Here is a 20,275-nt window from a genome sequence, read left to right as displayed (position 1 = left end):
AACCTGTGTGGGTGTTGTGAGGTCTCGGTTAAATACTGGCTGTTGAGTGCACTGGGTTTCTGAGAGAGGTGACACCGTAGCAATCTCTGGGTATTTACTTGCTGGTAGCATTGTCAATGTGCATGATGCTTTATGATGTACAAGAGGTCCAGTGTGAAATTTAATGTGGGAGATAGTGTTGGCTCCAGGTTTCAGAGAACCTCCTCCCCTCAGCGAATCTACCTCCTCTCCACCATCTTCACCATCTCCTTCTCTTCCTCTTCATGGCAACAGAGCTGCTTGCTTGACAAGCAGAGAACGAATAAGATACCTGAGAGTGTCATTTCTGATCCACTTTCTCACCACTAACACTTTCTGGACCAGAGTGAAGAGGCTGATAAACAAGCAAGGAGGTTGCAATGGTGGAGAGGAGCAGGTCTTGCGGGGAGGTGCTGTTGCTATTCACACACACACACACACACACACACACACACAACACATGATCCACCAGTGTGGGCCCCCAGCAAATTCCCAACCATTCCAACCACTGGGGCCAACCGTGGCAGAAGAGGCAACAGAAGGAGGAGGAGAGTAACTACAGGAAGAATATGCATTTCTTTCTAGATAAAAGGCGAGGTGCCTGTCCCAAGCGGACTTATATTTTAAAATTAGTCAAATGGGAAGTGTGTGTGTGTGTGTGTGTGTTGTAGCAAGGAGCGGAATAATATGTGTTTATTCCAGTTGCAATCATTACAATGTAATTTCACACAGGCTTTTTAAATAGCCGCACATCTGATCGCCCATGGTGAAGGAGATTCACCTCCATGTGAACCTTGCTTTTTTAAAAAAAGTTCAGGACCAAATCAATAACCTAAATATGAGTATGATGGTTTTAGCCTCTCATTTTCCTCAGCAATTTTTCAGCCATTCTTTTTCCCGGGGGGTGGTGTGTGTGTGTGCATGGAGCGTTGTAACACTTGGGGACTTTTCTTATATTACGTGGGCTTATTAACTCTGTTCATCTTGTATGACTTACTAACAGTGGCGCACAGGGTTTGATGCTGCTGGTTGGAAAATAAAATGGAAACGCAGTTAATGAGCTTCACCTAATAGTGTTGATGTGAAAGGAACAAGGGAGCATCAGTCAGCATTAGATGCTTCAGGGATACCCCCCCCCAATACCCCCCATGACAGTTGTAAGGTGAACTGAGTCAGCCTGTGTGTCCTTCCTCATCAGCCTGTGTGTCCTTCCTCATTCAGGGCCATAGCGCCCGCCTATATTAGCAGAGTGGGAATAAGGACACATGAAGAGTCTGCTGGATCAGGCCAGTATCCCATTTAGTCCAGGATCCTGTTCTCACAGTAGCCAACCAGATGCCTGTGAGAAACCTGCAAGAGGGATCTGAGCTCAAGAACCCTTTCCCCCTCTGTGGTTTTCTAGCAACTGGTATTTGGAAGCATTGCTGTCTCCAGCTGTTGAGGCAAAGCATAGCCACCAAGGCTAGTATCCATTGATAGCCTACTCAATGGATTTGTCCAGTCCTCTTTGATCAACACTCCATGGCCTCCCTCCTTCAAGGGGTATAGATGAGCAGAAACCTCACCAATGTGCTATCCTCTGTTTTGAACTATAACTTCCATCACCCACAGCCATCCAGATCTGGAGGTTTTCATCAGATTGGTGAAGGCTTGGTTAGTGGGTACATCCATCATACCCTTTGTATGTGGGTTATAATATTGTAATTATAATATTGAGTATGAGTGCTTTATGTATGAGTGGTTGGTTGAGGTAGTGAAGGAGTATGGTGGTTGCATGGAAGGTGAGTAGACCAAGTGAGTGGGTGTAATGACAATGTGTCTTAGCTGGTTGAAATGTTACGTTGTGCTGCCTTGTAGTGCTCCCCGATTTCATTTACGTGAGTATTGTGTTTATGTATGGATATTGTTTATATATTTGTTTTACAAATCACTTGGTGGAAGATTTTATTGTACTTACTTTACTGTGCTCATATCTATCCATTGTAAATTGCTTTGAGATCTCAGACAACAACCAGTCTGTATATGTAAATAATAAACACTGTTTTCATTTTTCATGGCACTCAGTTTGAAAATAATGGAATGATTCCTTTCCTTGTTGTAAGAAAATTTAAAACTGGTTTGGCTGCTTAAGTTAAGGAAGTGGTCTGCTATTATTATTTGTGCCAGGTTGTTAATCAATTAAGTACACTAAGTACGGTAACTTAATTACTTAATGCCCACAAAGGTCTATTTTAATAGAACAAACCTCTAATATGTTCGAATCTGGTTTAGAAGGGGGGAAAGATATCTTGTGATACATTTAGCACATTCTGGGTCCATGTTTGCGAATAAGCATCTGCCTGTGAGGTGGCAGAAAGCAAAATGTTAGCATTATTTATCACTTGGATTAAATAATTGGATTGAATCAGGGAAGCCTTAGGGTCTCAAAATTATGTACAGCAAAGGCTTTGGGAGGAAAACTGAAGGGAAGAAGAAATGGGGAAGATTTCTACTTAGTTGAACTGGTGTGTGGAAATGGTACAAATTTGTGCTTGAGGCTGGACACGTGGCCTGCTTAGAATTTGTCTCTTTGCAGTTCTTGAAGAGTTCTGGAGGTTTAAAATAATGTGCTGGGGTTGTAGGTAGACCAGTGAATCTTGATGCCAGGCTATGTTTGTTCTCAATCTTCAAACATGTTGATGCAGGCAACCAAGAGAATTATCAGAGTTCAATGGGACATCCCAACCAAGCAAAAAGACTCAAGTAGGCTATGAAGCAAGGTTGGTGGAGGTGTGTGGCCTGGAGGGAATCTCGAGGGTCAGACAGAGAGGCTTGGAGAACTGTATTTGGTTTCCAGGCCTGTGACTCCCTGCCTTTGATCATTGTGGACCCAAGGGGTTTGAAAACAGCTGTATCGCTTGAGTAGCATCCAGCTTTCTGCTCATAGTAGACCCGCTGAAATGAATGGACCTCAGTTGGATGCAAACCCTGGTAACAGAGGACCCACGGAGGTTGCGAGGAAAAGAGGATGGGAAGTCAAAGGGAGTTGGCTTCAGTAGGTGACCAAGAAGTTGGTGGCAAATAGCGCAATGGACAGAGAGTAAAAGTTTAATGAGGTAGGAAATGGAATCATCCACAAGAAGGTGGAATTTAAGCCAAGAGGTGTTATCTGAAGAGTTGAAAGGCAGGAGGCCGAACGGCAAAAGTCTCTCTATTCACTTTTAGTTGCTTGCTACAACATCTTTCCAATCAAAGCAGCATCTGCAATAGTGACTTTCATGCTAGTTTCAAGCTGGTTAAAAGCACATAGGAATAATAAAATGAATCATGCAAACTAACACAACCAGCTAAAATGGAAACAGTCCATTCAAATTCTCTTGCACGTTGCTTAGAGAGGACCGCGATTAAGCGGTATGCAAATTGTTGAAATAATGTAACAGTAGAGTAGTAGACACATTGAAATTACTAATAGACATGACTAACTTAGGTCCATTGATTTCAGTAGGTCTACTTTGGGTAAAATTTGGTTGCAGACAACCCATTAAAATTGAAACTACTAGGGTTGCCATATTTCAGAAACAAAAAACTAGGACACCCCGAAAGTTGTTGAGCTTTAAAGTCTTAGAGAGTCCAGACTTTCAGTGCTTCTTCAGGGCTTTGTCAAGGAGCTTGTTCAGCCAGTTCAGGGTTGGCCAGGGGGTCATCATTCAGGCCTGCTGCTATCATGGCATTGCCGTAGATCTGGCCAAGCAGCATATGGGCCAGATCAGGCTGGATGGCTGGAGCAGAGCTAGTTGAGCTGCTTGATCAAAAAAAACGGCAGTAAACATCAACTTTGTTTTGCAAATGTAATGCTACATATATGGAAGAATAGCAAAAAGTATAGCAAAACTGATCCCTTAAGAGGACATTTTTTAGCTGCCCTGTGAATATAATTTTTTGTTTAGGGTGTATGAATTAAGTAATAATAATAAAGTCACCTCCTCTAAGAGTGGTTAGAATTGTAGCATTTGGAGAAGCTGGACATCTAACCAGACAAATAACTCTCAAGCATTAAATTAGAGCGACAACAACATAACACTGAATTATCAATAGGTTTAGGCTTTAGTGTTAATTACAAAATCCACCCCCAACAAATCTGTTAACTGTTTACAGTACTGTATTGTGAAATTTTGCTTCAAACAAGCAAAATAAAATTGCAGTGAATCGTTTATAACTTTGAACCATGTCAGCAAGCTTTGAATGCAGAGAGAGTTCACGGGATGGTTCTTCTTTGGCACTTTCTCTCTCTACCAATGAGAACACCTTTTTGGATGTGGCACCTCAGCTGGTTCATTCCATATCAAGTGATCCAACTTTTTTACCTTGTCATCCAATTTTCTTAATATTTTGTACACTTGTTGAATGATCAAAACAAAGTTTAAATCTAAAATTTTAGCTTTTTATCTCATCCCGTTTGTGAGCTATGAGGGTTTGAAATTGTCAAAAAAAAAAAAATGACAATTTTGGCCTTGTTGGAGTACACAAAAATCTTAAAAGCTCAACCAGCATTGAGATACGTTAAAACTAAAACACCAATCTCTTCAGAACTTCTTGGGATTTTAATATGATATGTCAAAAGATGAACTTACTTTAAATTTTAGATTTAAGTTACAAAATTTAAAAATTTAAAAAGTGATTAAAAATTAATGATGAAACTTTTTCAAAAAATATTGTATTGATTATTTAATATTTCTAAGATCTACCTGCAAAATTTCATTTTGGGCTCTCAATGGGATCACATTGGAAAAAATATTTTGTACATATCTGCCTTACTGGGTTCTATTTAGGGTGAATAGGTCTTCTTGGAGTAAAATATAACAGAAGAAACAAGACTTCAAACTATAATATCAGTTACTTCAGGCATTTATTTAGAAACTTATGCAATTGTAAGGTATCTGAAAAGCTAGTCAGGCTTTTCTTTTAAAAACATGTTCCAAAGTAGAGTGATAGCTTGCTGCTGCGTTATAGAATTGCTTTGAAAGAATTATTGTTAGTACTTCATTTCATGAACATTACAACAAAATGCATATCAAACTAAATTATGGGTGTGTGTGGAAACCTTACACATGAAACGGGTCTGAAAACATTGATTCTTCCATTATTTATACTTCACACCAAACTCTCTTAAAGAGCATCTGTAGCAACACAACGTTTCATTTTTTGTCAAAAGTGTAAGTGCGGCCAGTTGCAGTTCTTGGTTGACTCTTGCCCTGCCTTAAGAGCATCCCGGCTAGATGGGTAAACAGAAGATGATACTGGGCTTGGCGGGTGAAAGAAGTCACGGTTCCTTTTTCACTTTCATAGTCCACCAACAGCACATATCCAGAGATTTTGTACCTCCTTCAGTGTCAAACTTCTCAATCTCATTGCTAAAGGAGTACACCTCAGTCACAATTTCTGTTAGACTGGATGTAGATGGGGAAAAGCAGTGAAATCCTTGTGTTTCCTTGATCACCTTCACTCTTTCAAAGCGTCGTTTTAGGAACATTTCTTCTTTTTTGTACTCCTCATTTGTTGAAAATAAGAACTAGATAGAAGGAATGTTATCTTGGCACCAGTTGAAGCAGGGTAGGCAACCTAAGGCCTGGGGGCCGGATGTGGACCAATTGCCTTCTAAATCCGGCCCACGGACGGTCCAGGAATCAGCTTGTTTTTACATGATTAGAACGTGTCCTTTTATTTAAAATGCATCTCTGAGTTATTTGTGGGGCCTGCCTGGTGTTTTTACATGAGTAGAATGTGTCCTTTTATTTAAAATGCCTCTCTGGGTTATTTGTGGGGCATAGGAATTTGTTCATATTTCCCCCCCAAAATATACCGGTAGTCTGGCCCACCACATGGTCTGAGGGACGGTGGACCGGCCCATGGCTGAGAAAGGTTGCTGACCCCTGAGTTAAAGAGTTCCCGCAGTGTCATAATTTGGTTTCATGGGTATTTTGTTGTAATATTAATGAAATGAAGTACTAATAATAATTCTTTCAAAGCTATATAAATGTGATAGTATGTATCACAGCCGACATACAGTTACAATTTAAATGACTGAAGCAAAACAAAGTAACAGCAAGTATTTAAAAAAAAACAAAACACAAAGCCAGTGTGGTGTAGTGGTTCTACAAAGCCAGTGTGGTGTAGTGGTTCTAATCTGGGGAACCGGGTTCGCGTCTCCGCTCCTCCACATGCAGCTGCTGGGTGACATTGGGCCAGTCACACTTCTTTGAAGTCTCTCAGCCCCACTCACCTCACAGAGTGTTTGTTGTGGGGGAGGAAGGGAAAGGAGAATGTTAGCCGCTTTGAGACACCTGAAGGGGAGTGAAAGGCGGGATATCAAATCCAAACTCTTCTTCTTCTTCTTTTTAAACTTTCAGTTTAGCAGTTGTTCTAAATAGGCATTGGGCCAATTCCTCAAAGACTTTCAGCATCATGGCTTTGTGGAAGATCTGACAATATTTCCTCTTTACTTTAGTTATAAAATAATATTTATAATCTGTTCTCTCATCTGTTCTCTGGTGGGGCACAGATAAAAGCAAACAAATAATAAACAACATGCTGAAATATACCATTGAAAAATAGAGCAGGTTAAAACAACCATCAACTTTACAAAACTTGACATGCCTGTGTGAAATGATAATGCTCTTGGAACTGGCTCTACCTGTAAGGGAAGGGCTGTCCCCATTTGGGAAGCCACCACATTGAAGGCCCCGCCATGCACTACCACATAGCCTCGTTCCCCCAGTGGTGGAATACAGAGAAGAGATCCTTCTAGCAATCTCGGTACGCAGGCAGGGCTGGTATTTGATCAGCCTTTGGCAGGTGTTGAACACTTCCCAGGATGATCAAGAATTGGGGGCCGCTAGAATGCATCGTGGGACGCAGGTGGCGCTGTGGGTTAAAGCCTCAGCGCCTAGGACTTGCCGATCGAAAGGTCGGCGGTTCGAATCCCTGCGGCGGGGTGCGCTCCCGCTGCTCGGTCCCAGCGCCTGCCAACCTAGCAGTTCGAAAGCACCTCCGGGTGCAAGTAGATAAATAGGGACCGCTTACCAGCGGGAAGGTAAACAGCGTTTCCGTGTGCGGCTCTGGCTCTGGCTCTGGCCAGAGCAGCGATGTCACGCTGGCCACGTGACCCGGAAGTGTCTCCGGACAGCGCTGGCCCCTGGCCTCTTAAGTGAGATGGGCGCACAACCCCAGAGTCTGGCAAGACTGGCCCCTACGGGCAGGGGTACCTTTACCTTTACCTTTAGAATGCATAAGGAATTCTGAAACCACTACTGTCAGAGGCATTGTGCCTGTTGGTTGCTGGAAACGGGGTGTGGAGAGAAGAGAGTCCTTGTGCTCATGTCCACCTTATGTGGAACTTCTTATTTGCATCTGGTTGGCCACTGAGGTGATCCAGCAAGACTCTTCTTACATTCATTGAACGTGGAGAGAGTTCCCAGAGGGGAGGAAGTTTGAGAACCGTTCCATTGGACCGATAGCACATGTTTTCCTGGCTTAGGCCTCAGTTCTTCCTTTCCCCACAAAAGACAGATTGACAAATTTTATTTTCTTCTCCCCCACCCCCAGGATGGCGGACACAGACCTATTTATGGAATGTGAGGAGGAGGAGCTGGAGCCGTGGCAGAAAATCAGCGATGTGATCGAGGACTCTGTGGTTGAAGATTACAATTCGGTTGACAAAACCGCTACAGGTAATGATCCTCTTCCTTTCCTTCTTTAAAAAAACAAAACAAAACTCATGTAAGATGATACACAAATTCTACATTACGTTGCTTGGCAGTTTTCATTTCGGGTGGTATGCCATCCATACCCAGTTTAAATAATTCATCTGCCTTCCAATCTGATGTACTGCAGCATTCATTTTCCAAATGCTTAAAAAAAAAAAAAAATCTTGCATTTGGTTCTGTTTCTGTGTCTTACCATTTTCATAATGCATGAATTGAGCCTTTATGTATGTCCCTTCCAGGTGGGCATGGAACAAGAGTCTCCTGGAATTTGACAATTGCTTCATAAGAGAAACATGGGCAGCTGCCTTATACCCAGACAGAATTGATCTGTATAACTCAGACTCCACGCTGACTCTAGTTGCTCTGCAGGGTTTCAGACAGGACATTCCCAGCCCTACCTGGCAATGCCAGGGGGTGGGGTTGAACCTGGGACCTTCTGCATGCAAAGCAGATGTTCTGCCACTAAGCTGTGGTCCTTCCAGAATTATCCTTATTACTAGCAAAAGGCTTGTCAAGTCTTGGCGGAGCAGAGAGTTCCAGTACTCTTCTCTGGCCATACTTCCTGGCAAGTAAGCTCCTTGGCTTTTCACTGAACGTTAGCAGCTCTATTAATTTCAGCAGTGATGTGGTGTTTAGGGTTTGGGGAGTTATCATCTTTCTACCGCTGACAGATTTTAATGTTGTTTATGGGAACCCTTTTCGCACAGCTTTGTAAAATGGCCGTTGATATTCCTATGCGGTTGTATTTATGGATTTTTAAATTGTATTTACTACTTTGTATCTTGTAAGTCACCTTAAAGACTTTGGTGGGAGTAATGCACACAGTTAATAAATAATAATCATAGCCAGGTGCCCTTGAGAAGCCCACAAGCAACACCTGAGTGTGACAGCACCTCTCCTCATTTATAACTTCCAACAGCTGGTATTCAAAGACATCTTGTCTCCGAACAGTGGAAGGTAGTTGTACAAAGCTGTTGTGGTTAGCGGGCCTTTGATAGCATTATTCTTCCATGAATCTGGCCAGTCCCCTTTTAAAGCTGTCTTAAGTTGGTGGCCATCACCCCTTCTTGTGGTAGTGAACTCCACAGTTAAACTCTGCGCTGTTTGAAGAAGTCGTTCCTTTTGTCTGTCCTTAATCTCCCCCAATTCATCTTCCTTGGATGGTCCTGAGTTTCAGTATTATGAAATAGCAAGAAAAACCTACCCTTATCCACTTTCTCCACAGCATGTATTGTTTTATGCAGCTCTATCACGTCCCTTATTCACCCTTTTTCTCAACTTAAAACGCCTTAAATGTTGTAACCTTTCCTGGAAAGAGAGTTGGTCCAGTATTCCACACAGTCCTGGTCATTTTGCTTGCTCTTTTCTGGCTCCACAATATCCTTTTTGAGGTGTGGTTGCTAACCAGAACTGTTTCCCAGTGTTCCTAGTGTGGTTCCACTATACAGTTGTATAAGAATGCTATGATATTGGTAGTTTTATCTTCAACCCCTTTACCAATGGAATTCAGTCTCTGTTCTTTAGTCTTACATGCAAAGACGGGGGGGGGGGACCATTATTCCTTCCCTAGCTATTAATATCCTTGTGGGTGTAACAGATTGGCACATTTAATAGCTTGTCTTCTTGTCTGGCTGTTCCGATTTGCTCCTTCCCTGCCTTCTGGCTGATACAAAGAATAGCTTCAATTTGAGATTGGTATGTGAGACTTGGGTCTTAGATTCTGAGAAGCAGCTGGTGAGATGTTCGATCTTTTTCTGGGCTGTATGGTTGCAGGTGCGTAAGAACAGCCCTGCTGGATCAGGTGTAATGGTTATAAGGGGTTGCTCGTGCGTAAGTTACTGCCACTCCTGGCTAGGTAGCCTGGTTAAACCTGTTCTGGCTGGACAGCCCTTCACTTCGTGGCTGTTCAGTTGCTAGCAGAATCCGTCAGTGGGCGTTTCTTTGACGCCAAGTCTATGCCTACTTTCCCTGCGCGGAAGTCTTCTGTGCAGGGTGGGTGTGGGTAGTGGAGGACCCGTGCTCTCCCCGCTGGTCTCCAGCGAAGAGTTTTGGAGCCCCCTCGCTGATTCTCCCATCTGCCCTCCTCTATCCCTGGTGTTACGCTGATTTCCTTCCCCAGCCGATGAGCTCCCTCTCTCCCTGCTGGGCCCCTCTCCAGCATCGCTTGAGAGCCTTGCCTCCACCTCTGGCTCCGGTGTCAGTTCCCTGACATCAGGCCAATGGCCTGTTCTCGCTGTGCCTAACTGGATTCCTGTGGGAAACCTGCAAGCAAGACTCAAACACAAGAGTCTTCTCCTCTCCTGTGGCTTCCAGGAAATGGTATTCAAGAAGCATTGCTGCTTCTGTCTGTGGAGGCAGAGCCTAGCCATTGCGGCTGGTAACCATTGATGTCCTTGTCCTTCAAGAATTTGTCCAGACCTCTCTTAAAGCCATCCATCTTGGTGGCTATCACTGCCTCCTGTGGGAGCAAGTTCCATAGTCTATGCACTGCATGAAGAAATACTTTCTTTTATCTGTCGACGCGGGTGCGCTGTAGGTTAAACCACAGAGCCTAGGACTTGCTGATCAGAAGGTCAGTGGTTCGAATCCCCGCGACGGGGTGAGCTCCCATTGCTCGGTCCCTGCTCCTGCCAACCTAGCAGTTCCAAAGCACACCAGTGCAAGTAGATAAATAGGTACCGCTCCGGCGGGAAGGTAAAGGGCATTTCCATGTGCTTCTCTGGTTTGCCAGAAGCGGCTTAGTCCTGCTGGCCACATGACCCGGAAGCTGTACGCCGGCTCCCTCGGCCAGTAAAGAGAGATGAGCACCACAACCCCAGAGTCGGCCACGACTGGACCTAATGGTTAGGGGTCCCTTTACCTTTACCTTTACCTTTTATCTGTCCTGAACCTTCCAGTGTTCAGCTTCATTGGATATCCCCAAGTTCTAAGGTTATGAGAGAGAAAGACAGAGAGATAGAGAGAGAAGCTATTCTCTAAACCTTTGGGCCCATCTAGCTCAGTATCATCTACACTGACTGTTTCAGTTCTCCAGAGTTTCAGACAAGACGTCTTTCCCAGCCTTACCTGAAAATGCCGAAGTTTGAACCTAGGACTTTCTGCATGCAAAGCAGATGACTCACCACCAAGCTGTGGACCTTCCCTTAAAAATAATAGCAATATTCCAATCCCCATGGTTCCGGAGAGGTCAATAGGAAGCTGCCCTATACCAAATCAGACCATTTGTCAATCTAGCTTAGTATTATCTACGCCAACTGGCAGCAGCTCTTAGGTGGGGACATTCCCAACCTGCTTCTACACAGGAAACCAAGTATGTCCCTGCATGTAGAAAGCTATCACCTTTCACCCTCAGCCATGACATGCTAATTTTCTCTGCGCTGTGTTTATTGGTTTGTTTACTTTTAGTGGAGGATCATACTTCATGCTGAAGGTGGGGATTCATTCATCTGATTGGATTCTCCTCTAATAAAGAATGAATCTTTGCATATGTTGTTGTTGTTTAGTCGTTTAGTCGTGTCCGACTCTTCGTGACCCCATGGACCAGAGCATGCCAGGCACTCCTGTCTTCCACTGCCTCCTGCAGTTTGGTCAAACTCATGTTTGTAGCTTTGAGAACACTGTCCAACCATCTTGTTCTCTGTTGTCCCCTTCTCCTTGTGCCCTCAATCTTTCCCAACATCAGGGTCTTTTCCAGAGAGTCTTCTCTTCTCATGAGGTGGCCAAAGTCTTGGAGCCTCAGCTTCACGATCTGTCCTTCCAGTGAGCACTCAGGGCTGATTTCCCTAAGAATGGAGAGGTTTGATCTTCTTGCAGTCCATGGGACTCTCAAGAGTCTCCTCCGGCACCAGAATTCAAAAGCATCAATTCTTCGGCGATCAGCTTTCTTTGCTTATAGATAACCAGTATAATTTTTTTTTTAATATAATTTTTATTAATTTTCCAACATAGATTTAAAACAAAATAACATACACACATAGACATACAAGAACATATAAACAAGTATAATTTCAGATCCTCTTTTCATAAACCTTCTTTCTCGGACTTCCCCTTACCTCCCCCTCTCTGCATCCTTATTTTAAATTTTTTCAACAACCCTTCGCTCCAATTAAATAATAACTTATTTTCTTTTTCAATTTTTTTCTCCTAATTCATCAACCAAATACAGCTATAATTCTATCTTTTCCTTTCCCTTGACATTTTAGCACTCATCAATTTTACAACAGTTCTTAAGATATACTTTAAATTTCTTCCAATCTTCTTCCACCGTCTCTTTCTCTTGGTCACGGATTCTGCCAGTCATTTCCGCCAGTCCCATAAAGTCAATCACTTTCGTTTGCCACTCTTCCAATGTGGGTAATTCTTGTGTCTTCCAATACTTTGCTAAAAGAATCCTTGCTGCCGTAGTGGAGTACATAAAAAAAGTCCTATCCTTCCTTGACACCAGTTGGCCGACCATGCCCAAAAGAAATGCCTCTGGTTTCTTATGAAAAGTACATTTAAGTACCTTCTTAATTTCATTATAAATCATTTCCCAAAAGGCCTTAATCTTTGGGCAAGTCCACCAAAGGTGGAAGAAGGTACCTTCAGTCTCATTACATTTCCAGCATTTGTTATTGGGCAAATGATAAATTTTCGCAAGCTTGACTGGGGTCATGTACCACCTATAAATCATTTTCATAATATTTTCTCTTAAGGCATTACATGCCGTAAATTTTATTCCGGTGGTCCATAACTGTTCCCAGTCAGCAAACATAATATCATGACCAGTGTCTTGTGCCCACTTAATCATAGCTGATTTAACTGTCTCATCTAGTGTATTCCACTTCAACAACAGGTTATACATTCTTGATAAGTTCTTAGTATTGGGTTCTAACAATTCTGTTTCTAATTTTGATTTCTCCACTTGGAAGCCAATTTTCCTGTCTTGATTAAACACCTCCAATATTTGATAATAATGAAGCCAATCTCGTACCAGTATAATAGAGTGAGATAAGGTTCCATCATATACTGATTTTCTGTCTGCAGGGATTTTTATTTTATTTTCAGTAAATTTATTTATTTATTTAAGTAGGTATGGAGGACCATTCCATCCTGTTAGTTCCCTTGCAGTGCTTCTGCACTGGTTTTCAGATCCAGAGCCTTTTATTGTTGGCTGATACTTATTTCCCCCCACAAAATTTATGTACTGCTTCATTGTAAGAAAGAACAAAAAATCTCAAAGTGGTTTACAGAAATAATAAGACAATGAAATTATCAGTAAGAATAGTTAAAGGGAACTGTTTAAAACATTAAAACAGTAATTAAAATAAATGATGAGCTAAATACCAGATGTCTAGATAGGCTTTGCCTAAACAAGAATGGTTTTTTTAGCAGGTGCTGAAAGGAATAGAGTCAAGGTGCTTTCCTGGTGTCAATTAGTCACTGAGTGTTTCTGCATGAGGAGCTACGCCATGTGGATGTCCTCTTTGTCCGTACCTGCAGGCAGTAAACCATTTTGAATTTCCTTCCTGGCAGTTTCGGTGAGCGTGCAGCCAGTTGCCACCCCGATGCCGATCGTCGCTCACGCATCCATTGGTGGTGGCCTCACAACCTCCACATCTGTCAGCGGCAGTGGGGGACCCAACAGCGACAGCACAAAGAAGACGCTGGTGACGCTTTTTGCAAACAACAGCGGTAAGGGGAGAGGCTTTGGATGGGAGGATCTTGGTTTGGGGGCGAGTGTTAGGATCTGCAGGCCACACACTTCAAATATCCAACTCACCCAAATACTTTGCCAAGGAAAATGGGATTCTGTGGCCAGTACGAATCCTGCCAATTAAGTAAATGACCCACTTTCCCATTTGCCACATTCATGCTTTGATGCCACTTAAGTTGTATTTTCCCTCAAATAATCTTGGGAATCCTGGTGTATATGTAATAGATAATTGGCTCCACCCTGCTGGAGCGCCATTTTGCACCTGACTCCACCACCAGTCCTCCAAGCCACTGTTTGGCCCTGAAGTGACAAAGCTGATCCCGCAAGAGTTGGAAGTTGTAGGGCAGGTGACAATGATGATTTTGCCCACTTGCCCTTCTCTTTTGTCCAGCTGGGACTCCTCTCGTTCAGCAAGGTGGGCAGCCTCTGATCCTCACGCAGAACCCAGGCTCTGGCCTCAGCACAGTGGTGACCCAACCAGTCCTCCGGCCTGTGCAGGTCATGCAGAATGCCAACCATGTGACCAATTCCCCGGTGACCAGTCAGCCCATCTTCATCACGACTCAGGTGAGGGAGGGGCAGCACCTCTTCTACCTCTCGATACCAGTTGCTGGGGGGGGGCAGTCAACAGGGTATGCTCCCCCCCTTCTTGCCCAGCTTATGGGTTTTCCAAAGGCATCTCATTGGCTCTTGCAGGAAGTGCAGGGTAGCCGCAAAGTAGGTATACAGTTGAATCAGTGAAATTCACCACAACAGATTATATGGGTACACATCACTGACACACAACAAAGTGGCAGTTAAATTTCAGGCTGGCAGTTGGAAAGAATAGTGGAGTCAGATAAAAGGATTATTATACTGTTATTGTGAATGATGACTGCAAACTTAAGTCACACACAAAGAAAGTGGATTCTAAAGCAGTATACTTTTGGACCACTCTGTATGTTGCCACATTGAGGATCCGACAGAGCTCTTCTTCTGTTGATAACTCTTTATGAGTACCTGGCACATTCCTGGTATGTTTTTATGCAGATGTGTAGTTCATTTATTTCTTTTTCACATTTGGAGCTGGTGGATGGTACCATTGGCCTGTCACTGTGTTCCGTGGTAGGCTTTGACTGGGCCAGCAGGGTGACACCTTGATCAATGAGCTGACTGAAATGTTAAGAGAATCCACTCATCCCCAGAGCTGTGTACACTTTTTACTCAATGTTATAATAATTCAGAAACCTCTATAATACAGTGCCAGACTGAACAATTCTATGTAAAAAAATTCTGCACTATTAATTTATTTGTACAATTTGTATTTAATTTAAATGCTAAAAATGTTTGTGTTTAGACAAGCCTACCCAGGTCCCTTAGTTCCTGTGGAATTGCAGCATGCAGCAATCCTCCTTGTCTGCCCCAAGCCTGCTGTTGAGATAATCCTGCTAAATCCACTTCTTTTTGCTTGCACGTTGCAGGGTTTCCCCGTGCGAAACGTCCGGCCTGTGCAGAACGCGATGAACCAGGTTGGGATTGTCCTGAATGTACAGCAAGGCCAGACAGTGCGGCCCATTACACTTGTCCCAGGTAAAGCAGAGGCTGGAACGGTGAACGTGAGGAGGGGTCAGGCTGCTGGGCCAGTAGGTGTCAAAAGGGAAGAAAAGAGGCCCAGGAAATTTCCCTCCAGCACCAGAGTATGGGCTGCAGAGGCAGGGCTATGTGAAAAGCTTCACGTTTTTGCTGTCACCTTCAGTGGGAGGGGCTTCCTCAGTCCCAGCCCCGCCTCCTTTGAAGGTACAGAGCTCCTATGCACCTGTGTCTCCTTAGCCAAAGAAAGTGTGATGAATATACAGTGGTGCCCCGCAAGACGAATGCCTCGCAAGATGGAAAACCCGCTAGACGAAAGGGTTTTCCATTTTGGAGGTGCTTCGCAAAACGAATTTCCTATGGGCTTGCTTCGCAAGACGAAAATGTCTTGCGAGTTCCTGCGGGTTTTTTCCCCTTTCCCCCCCGCTAAGCCGCTTATCAGCTGATCCGCTAAGCCGCTTAACAGCTGATCAGCTAAGCCGCTTATCAGCTGAGCCGCTAAGCCGCTTAACAGCTGATCCGCTAAGCCGCTTAACAGCTGATCCGCTAAGCCGCTTAACAGCTAATAGCGCTAATCCGCTAAGCCGCTAATAGGCTTGCTTCGCAAGACAAAAAAACCGCAAGACGAAGAGACTCGCGGAACGGATTCTTTTCGTCTTGTGAGGCACCACTGTATTATCTTCATATATATATAATCCTAGAGGTTCGCTTATATAGCATCTTTCTGCCTCATTTGGGTTTACAAAAAATGCAGCGCGAGGGCAGGCTTATCAAAGGCGGGAGAAAAAGTACAGAAGTAGAAAGAGGGTAGCAGGAGGTGGAGGAGAGTGGGGGGGGGGGCGCACACCAGGTCTCAGCCACAAAACCAGTTTGCACTGCGTGGTAAACCAGGATTCATGGCTGACCAAAGTCATGGCTTAAAGTCTTCAGGGTTTTCCCCCCTGTGTACTTCTGTTAAAAGCAAGAGAAAAGAGAGAGCGCATTTTCCATGCTGGGGATAGGGAAGACTGCCTTCTTTTGGATTATGGGTGGGGAACATCTGTGGCCCTCCAAATGTTGCTGGACTCCCAACCCCTGATCTCTGCCCAATGGCCGTTCTAATTGCTGGGGCTGCTGGGAGTTGTGGTCCAGCAGCAATTAGAGGAGCACAGGTGATCTCCCCCCACTCCTGGTTTCAGCCTCTGCAGTTTTTGTCACACAGACATTAAAAATAAGAACATTAAAATCTGTTTTTAAATCTATCAAACATCAACAGCCCAATATGTAATTGTTTTAGAGAATTGTACAAATCACATTTCTGCAAATATGAGCAAGTTGTTTTAAACTGTTTTTAATATTGTGTTTTAGTGTTGTAACCCGCCCTTGGACCTTAGGGTGAAGGGCAGGTAATAAATGTCTTTGAAGCTTAATATTTCCTAGATTCCTATTGCAATGATCTATGAAGTATGGCCACCTCTCGACCAGTGTCTGTAACGTTTAATTGGATTGAGGGTGATGTGTTTGCAGGATTGATGTATTTAGTAAAAAACACACACACACACACAAAACACAAAAGCCCTGGTTAATCGCAGCCAGAAATTGAGAGACTTTCCTGTTCCATCTATATGGAGATTGCTCTAAAGTGCCTTGAGTTAGCATAAATGGGCAAGTTGACTGATTTGCCCCATAAGTGGAAGGGCACTTCCTTATAACAGCAGTAATAATTTTTCCAGGAGAGTCTCCTGGAACTGATTAGAATTTCTAGAATGAATGGAAATGAGCAAGCTGACTGATTTGATCCGTTGGAGGAATGGCAGAGTCTCGAGGACCGACGGGACGGTAACTGTGCCCTCCTTTCCTTTGCAGCCCCGGGCACCCAGTTTGTGAAGCCTGCAGTCGGCGTCCCTCAGGTTTTCTCCCAAATGGCCCAGGTGAGACCCGGTCCGGCCATGCCGGTCCGGCCGTCTTCCAACACGTTCACGACGGTCATTCCAGCCACCCTTACCATCCGGAGCACAGTACCGCAGTCCCAGGCCCAACCGCAAAGTAAGTCCTCTCCCAGCACCTTCTCCACCACCACCACTCCTACTCCAGCACAGCCAACCGCACTGGGACAGTTAACTGTACAGCAACCAGGGCAGTCCACTCAAGCTACTAACCCCAAATTAGGTAAGACTTCCCGTGGAGAGGGAAACTAAAAATGAAAGAAAAAGAAAAAACTGGTCTTACTTTGGTCCTCATTTGTCTGGAGGAGCTGGGAAACGTTGCGGCCCCTGGGTTTTGCTGCGGCCCCTGCATTATGTGGGGCTCATGGCACAGCAAATGCTCACCGTTTGTCCATCTGATTGGGAGGTGGGCTAAGGAAAAACACTCCCGCTCTACTCCAGGGAAGGGCAGAATGTGAAAGTATGCAAATATAAGAAAAACAGATCATGTTGATTAATGATTAATTTTAACCAGTGCATTACAAGACTATTTGTTAATTACATTTTTTTTAATTATTCAAAGCATCTATGCATTTACTCTTCAGTTGGAACAGGTGACAATTTTTTAAAAAATGTCGCAATCCCTGCCTCTCAGGTTTACAGCCTGAAAAGGCATGGCACAAAAGGAAAAAGGGATGGGGAGGGAAGAAGAAAACCTTCCGCTGAAGAACTCAGGATAGCATACATGATCACACTGCCACCATTTCATCCCTCACACAAGAAACCTGTGAGATCGTTCAGGCTGAGAAAAGATGGGCCCAAGGTCACCCAGTAAGCAGGGATTTTAACTTGGGGCACCCCAGCTCAGTAGCTCCTACCTATTAAATGATACATTCTCTGACATTGTCCTTGCAACATCCCTGTTAATAACACCTCGCTTCCATATATACAAAAGGTACTTAAGTCAGTCCATCCAAAGGCCGATGACCAATGGGCTCCATGTTCTTCAGTTGCTTATTACTAGTCCTTAGATGTCAAGTCAAAGGAGGGAAATAAAGTGATATTAAAATCCAGTCTACAAGAGGGAAGGGATAGACCACTGCTTTCCTGTCTTTGCCATTTCCAGCAGGCTTACAGCATACGTCTCTCACTCCTGCAAGCCTTTATCTGGCTTTCATTCCAAGAAACTTAGGATGCTGCTTTGTATCAAGTCAGACCTTTGCTCCGTCTATCTCAGAATTGTCTACACTGACTGGCAGCAGCGCTCCAGGGTTTCAGATGGGAGTCCTTTTCCCAGCTCAGCCTGGGGTTGAACCTGGGACCTTCTGCATGCAAAGCAGATGCTCTGTCTACCGATTCATCTCTTTTGAAAGGGTGTGTGTGTGTGGAAGGAATGCGCTTCCTGCATTTTGTGACCAAAACGCAGAAATTGCTGGGGTCTATATTTCCAAAGGGAATATACTTAAATGTTTTTCTATTAACTGCTTTGTCTGCCCTGTAACATACTTTGAAAGCTTGCCAGCCCTCTCCTGCTTTCTCCATCTAACAACAACAATAAAAACATTCTGCTCCATCTCCCTGTTCTTCAACTCAAAAACGCTTGTTTCCCTGACAGTGAGCATTGCAAGTTTCGTGACGGTGAAAAGGCCCGGGGTGACTGGGGAGAACAGCAACGAGGTGGCAAAGCTGGTGAACACCTTGAACACGGTCCCTTCCCTCGGCCAGAGCTCGGGCCCCATTGTGGTCTCCAACAACAGCCCGGCGCATGTCCCCCAGAGAGCAGGCATCTCGGAGTCTTCGTCGCAGAAAGGTAAGCTCTGCCAGCAGCCTGGGCTTGGGCAGCTTCCAACTGTAACTTGGTCCCAAAGCACAGCATCAAGCCTCACTTCCGCCCATTGCACAGAAAACTGGAATTCCCTAGTGATGGAGGAGGGTATCAGGTGGGTGACTTCTCCCATTCACTCTGGAGGTGGTGCCATGCAAATATGCCCTCCTATGTGCAAGAAACAGATGGGGTGCACTATGGGAGAGTTGACAGCACAGCCTGGATAGCTCTGTCTAACATTGTTACATAGGGTGGGAAGGGAGATCCAGGGGAAAGGAAAAATGTGACCAGCCCAAGCGAGAAGTCCAAAAAGGTAGTTGCAGGGCTTCTGGATGCTAGCCATGACCTTTTCTCCTTTTTTCTTCCCTTTACAGTCAGCTCCTCCCCCATCCCCGCCTTCGACCTGCAGGACAGCGGGCGGAAAGTCTGTCCCCGGTGCAATGCCCAGTTTAGAGTCACTGAAGCTTTAAGAGGCCATATGTGTGTAAGTAACCCCCTTCCCGAATTATGAGATCAAGGCCACTGCAGCGTTACACACTGCTGGCAGCCGAGAATAAAGTCAAAGGACTATGGTGTCTGCCCAGAGCAGAAGCTCAGGTCGATTGCTGTTGCTAAAAAAAACTGGGAGCTCAGGGAGCGGGGCGGTGGTGATGTCACCCTGCAAAGTTGATAGGCAGTGAGATTCAGGACTGAAAGGACCTTTGTTTAAGCAAATTCACAGTTGGAGGCAGGGATGCTTCCGAATACTAGTTGCTAGAACGGACGGGAGTGTGCTCTTGTACTCAGAGCCCTCTCACGGGTTTCCCAGAGTCATCTGGTTGGCCACTGTGAGAAGAGGATGTTGGGCTGGCCTGATCCAGTAGCTCTCATCTTTCATTCGTATATTAACCTTAACTCAAGGACCTCCTCCTTCTTTCCTCAGTACTGCTGCCCTGAAATGGTGGAGTTCCTGAAGAAAGGGAAGCCCCTGGAGTCTGAACCAAATATCCAAGCCCCCAAGCCCCCTTCCCCGGAGAAAGCGGCCGCCGTCACTTCGCCCCCCTCCTCCACCCCCATCCCCGCCCTCTCGCCGCCAGCCAAAGTCTCTGAGCACAGCGACGGCACGGGCGACGGGACGCAGAGCAAGCTGATAATGCTGGTGGATGACTTCTACTACGGCCGGGACGGCGGGAAGGTGAACCAGCTGCTCAACTTCCCCAAGGTGCCAACGTCCTTCCGCTGCCCGCACTGCACCAAGAGGCTCAAGAACAACATCCGGTAAACGGCAATGGGTGAAGCGTTGTCGGGGGGGGGGGGAGGAAGGGCTGTGGCAAAGCCAGCCAGAGAAGGAGGTGTGGCCCTCCGGAAGATGCTGGGGGGGGGGTGGGACTTTGGCCGTCCAGCATCAGCTAGAGAGCCACAGCTTCCCCACTCTGGTCTTAAAGAGAGCCAGCCCACTTTAAGGAGGTTTATCTGCTGTGTTTGGCCGCTAGCCTTGATGGCCATGCTCTGTCTCCACAGACAGAGCCAGTCATGCTTCTGG

At 45.0% G+C, this 20,275-nt stretch overlaps 1 protein-coding gene across 3 annotated transcripts in view; it reads left to right on the top strand.

Annotated features, from left to right (window-relative positions):
* POGZ (pogo transposable element derived with ZNF domain) overlaps positions 1–20,275 on the top strand; it is a 40,611-nt gene that overhangs the window by 8,430 nt on the left and 11,906 nt on the right. For 2 of the 3 annotated variants that reach the window (XM_079957905.1, XM_079957906.1), the window contains exons 2-9: positions 7,600–7,724; positions 13,275–13,433; positions 13,847–14,022; positions 14,916–15,024; positions 16,870–17,172; positions 18,544–18,738; positions 19,128–19,237; positions 19,676–20,010. In XM_079957905.1, the coding sequence (XP_079814031.1) occupies positions 7,601–7,724; positions 13,275–13,433; positions 13,847–14,022; positions 14,916–15,024; positions 16,870–17,172; positions 18,544–18,738; positions 19,128–19,237; positions 19,676–20,010 (1,511 nt within the window). In that variant the 5' untranslated portion in view covers position 7,600. Of the gene's footprint in view, positions 1–7,599; positions 7,725–13,274; positions 13,434–13,846; positions 14,023–14,915; positions 15,025–16,869; positions 17,173–18,543; positions 18,739–19,127; positions 19,238–19,675; positions 20,011–20,275 lie in introns of those variants that run through there. The other variant, XM_079957907.1, reaches the window with a different exon arrangement.

The sequence above is a fragment of the Podarcis cretensis genome, assembly GCF_951804945.1.
Source record: "Podarcis cretensis genome assembly, chromosome: 16".
NCBI lineage: Eukaryota > Metazoa > Chordata > Lepidosauria > Squamata > Lacertidae > Podarcis > Podarcis cretensis.
The sequence above is the reverse complement of the archived record's forward strand: the minus strand, read 5'-3'. Positions and strand labels throughout refer to the sequence as shown.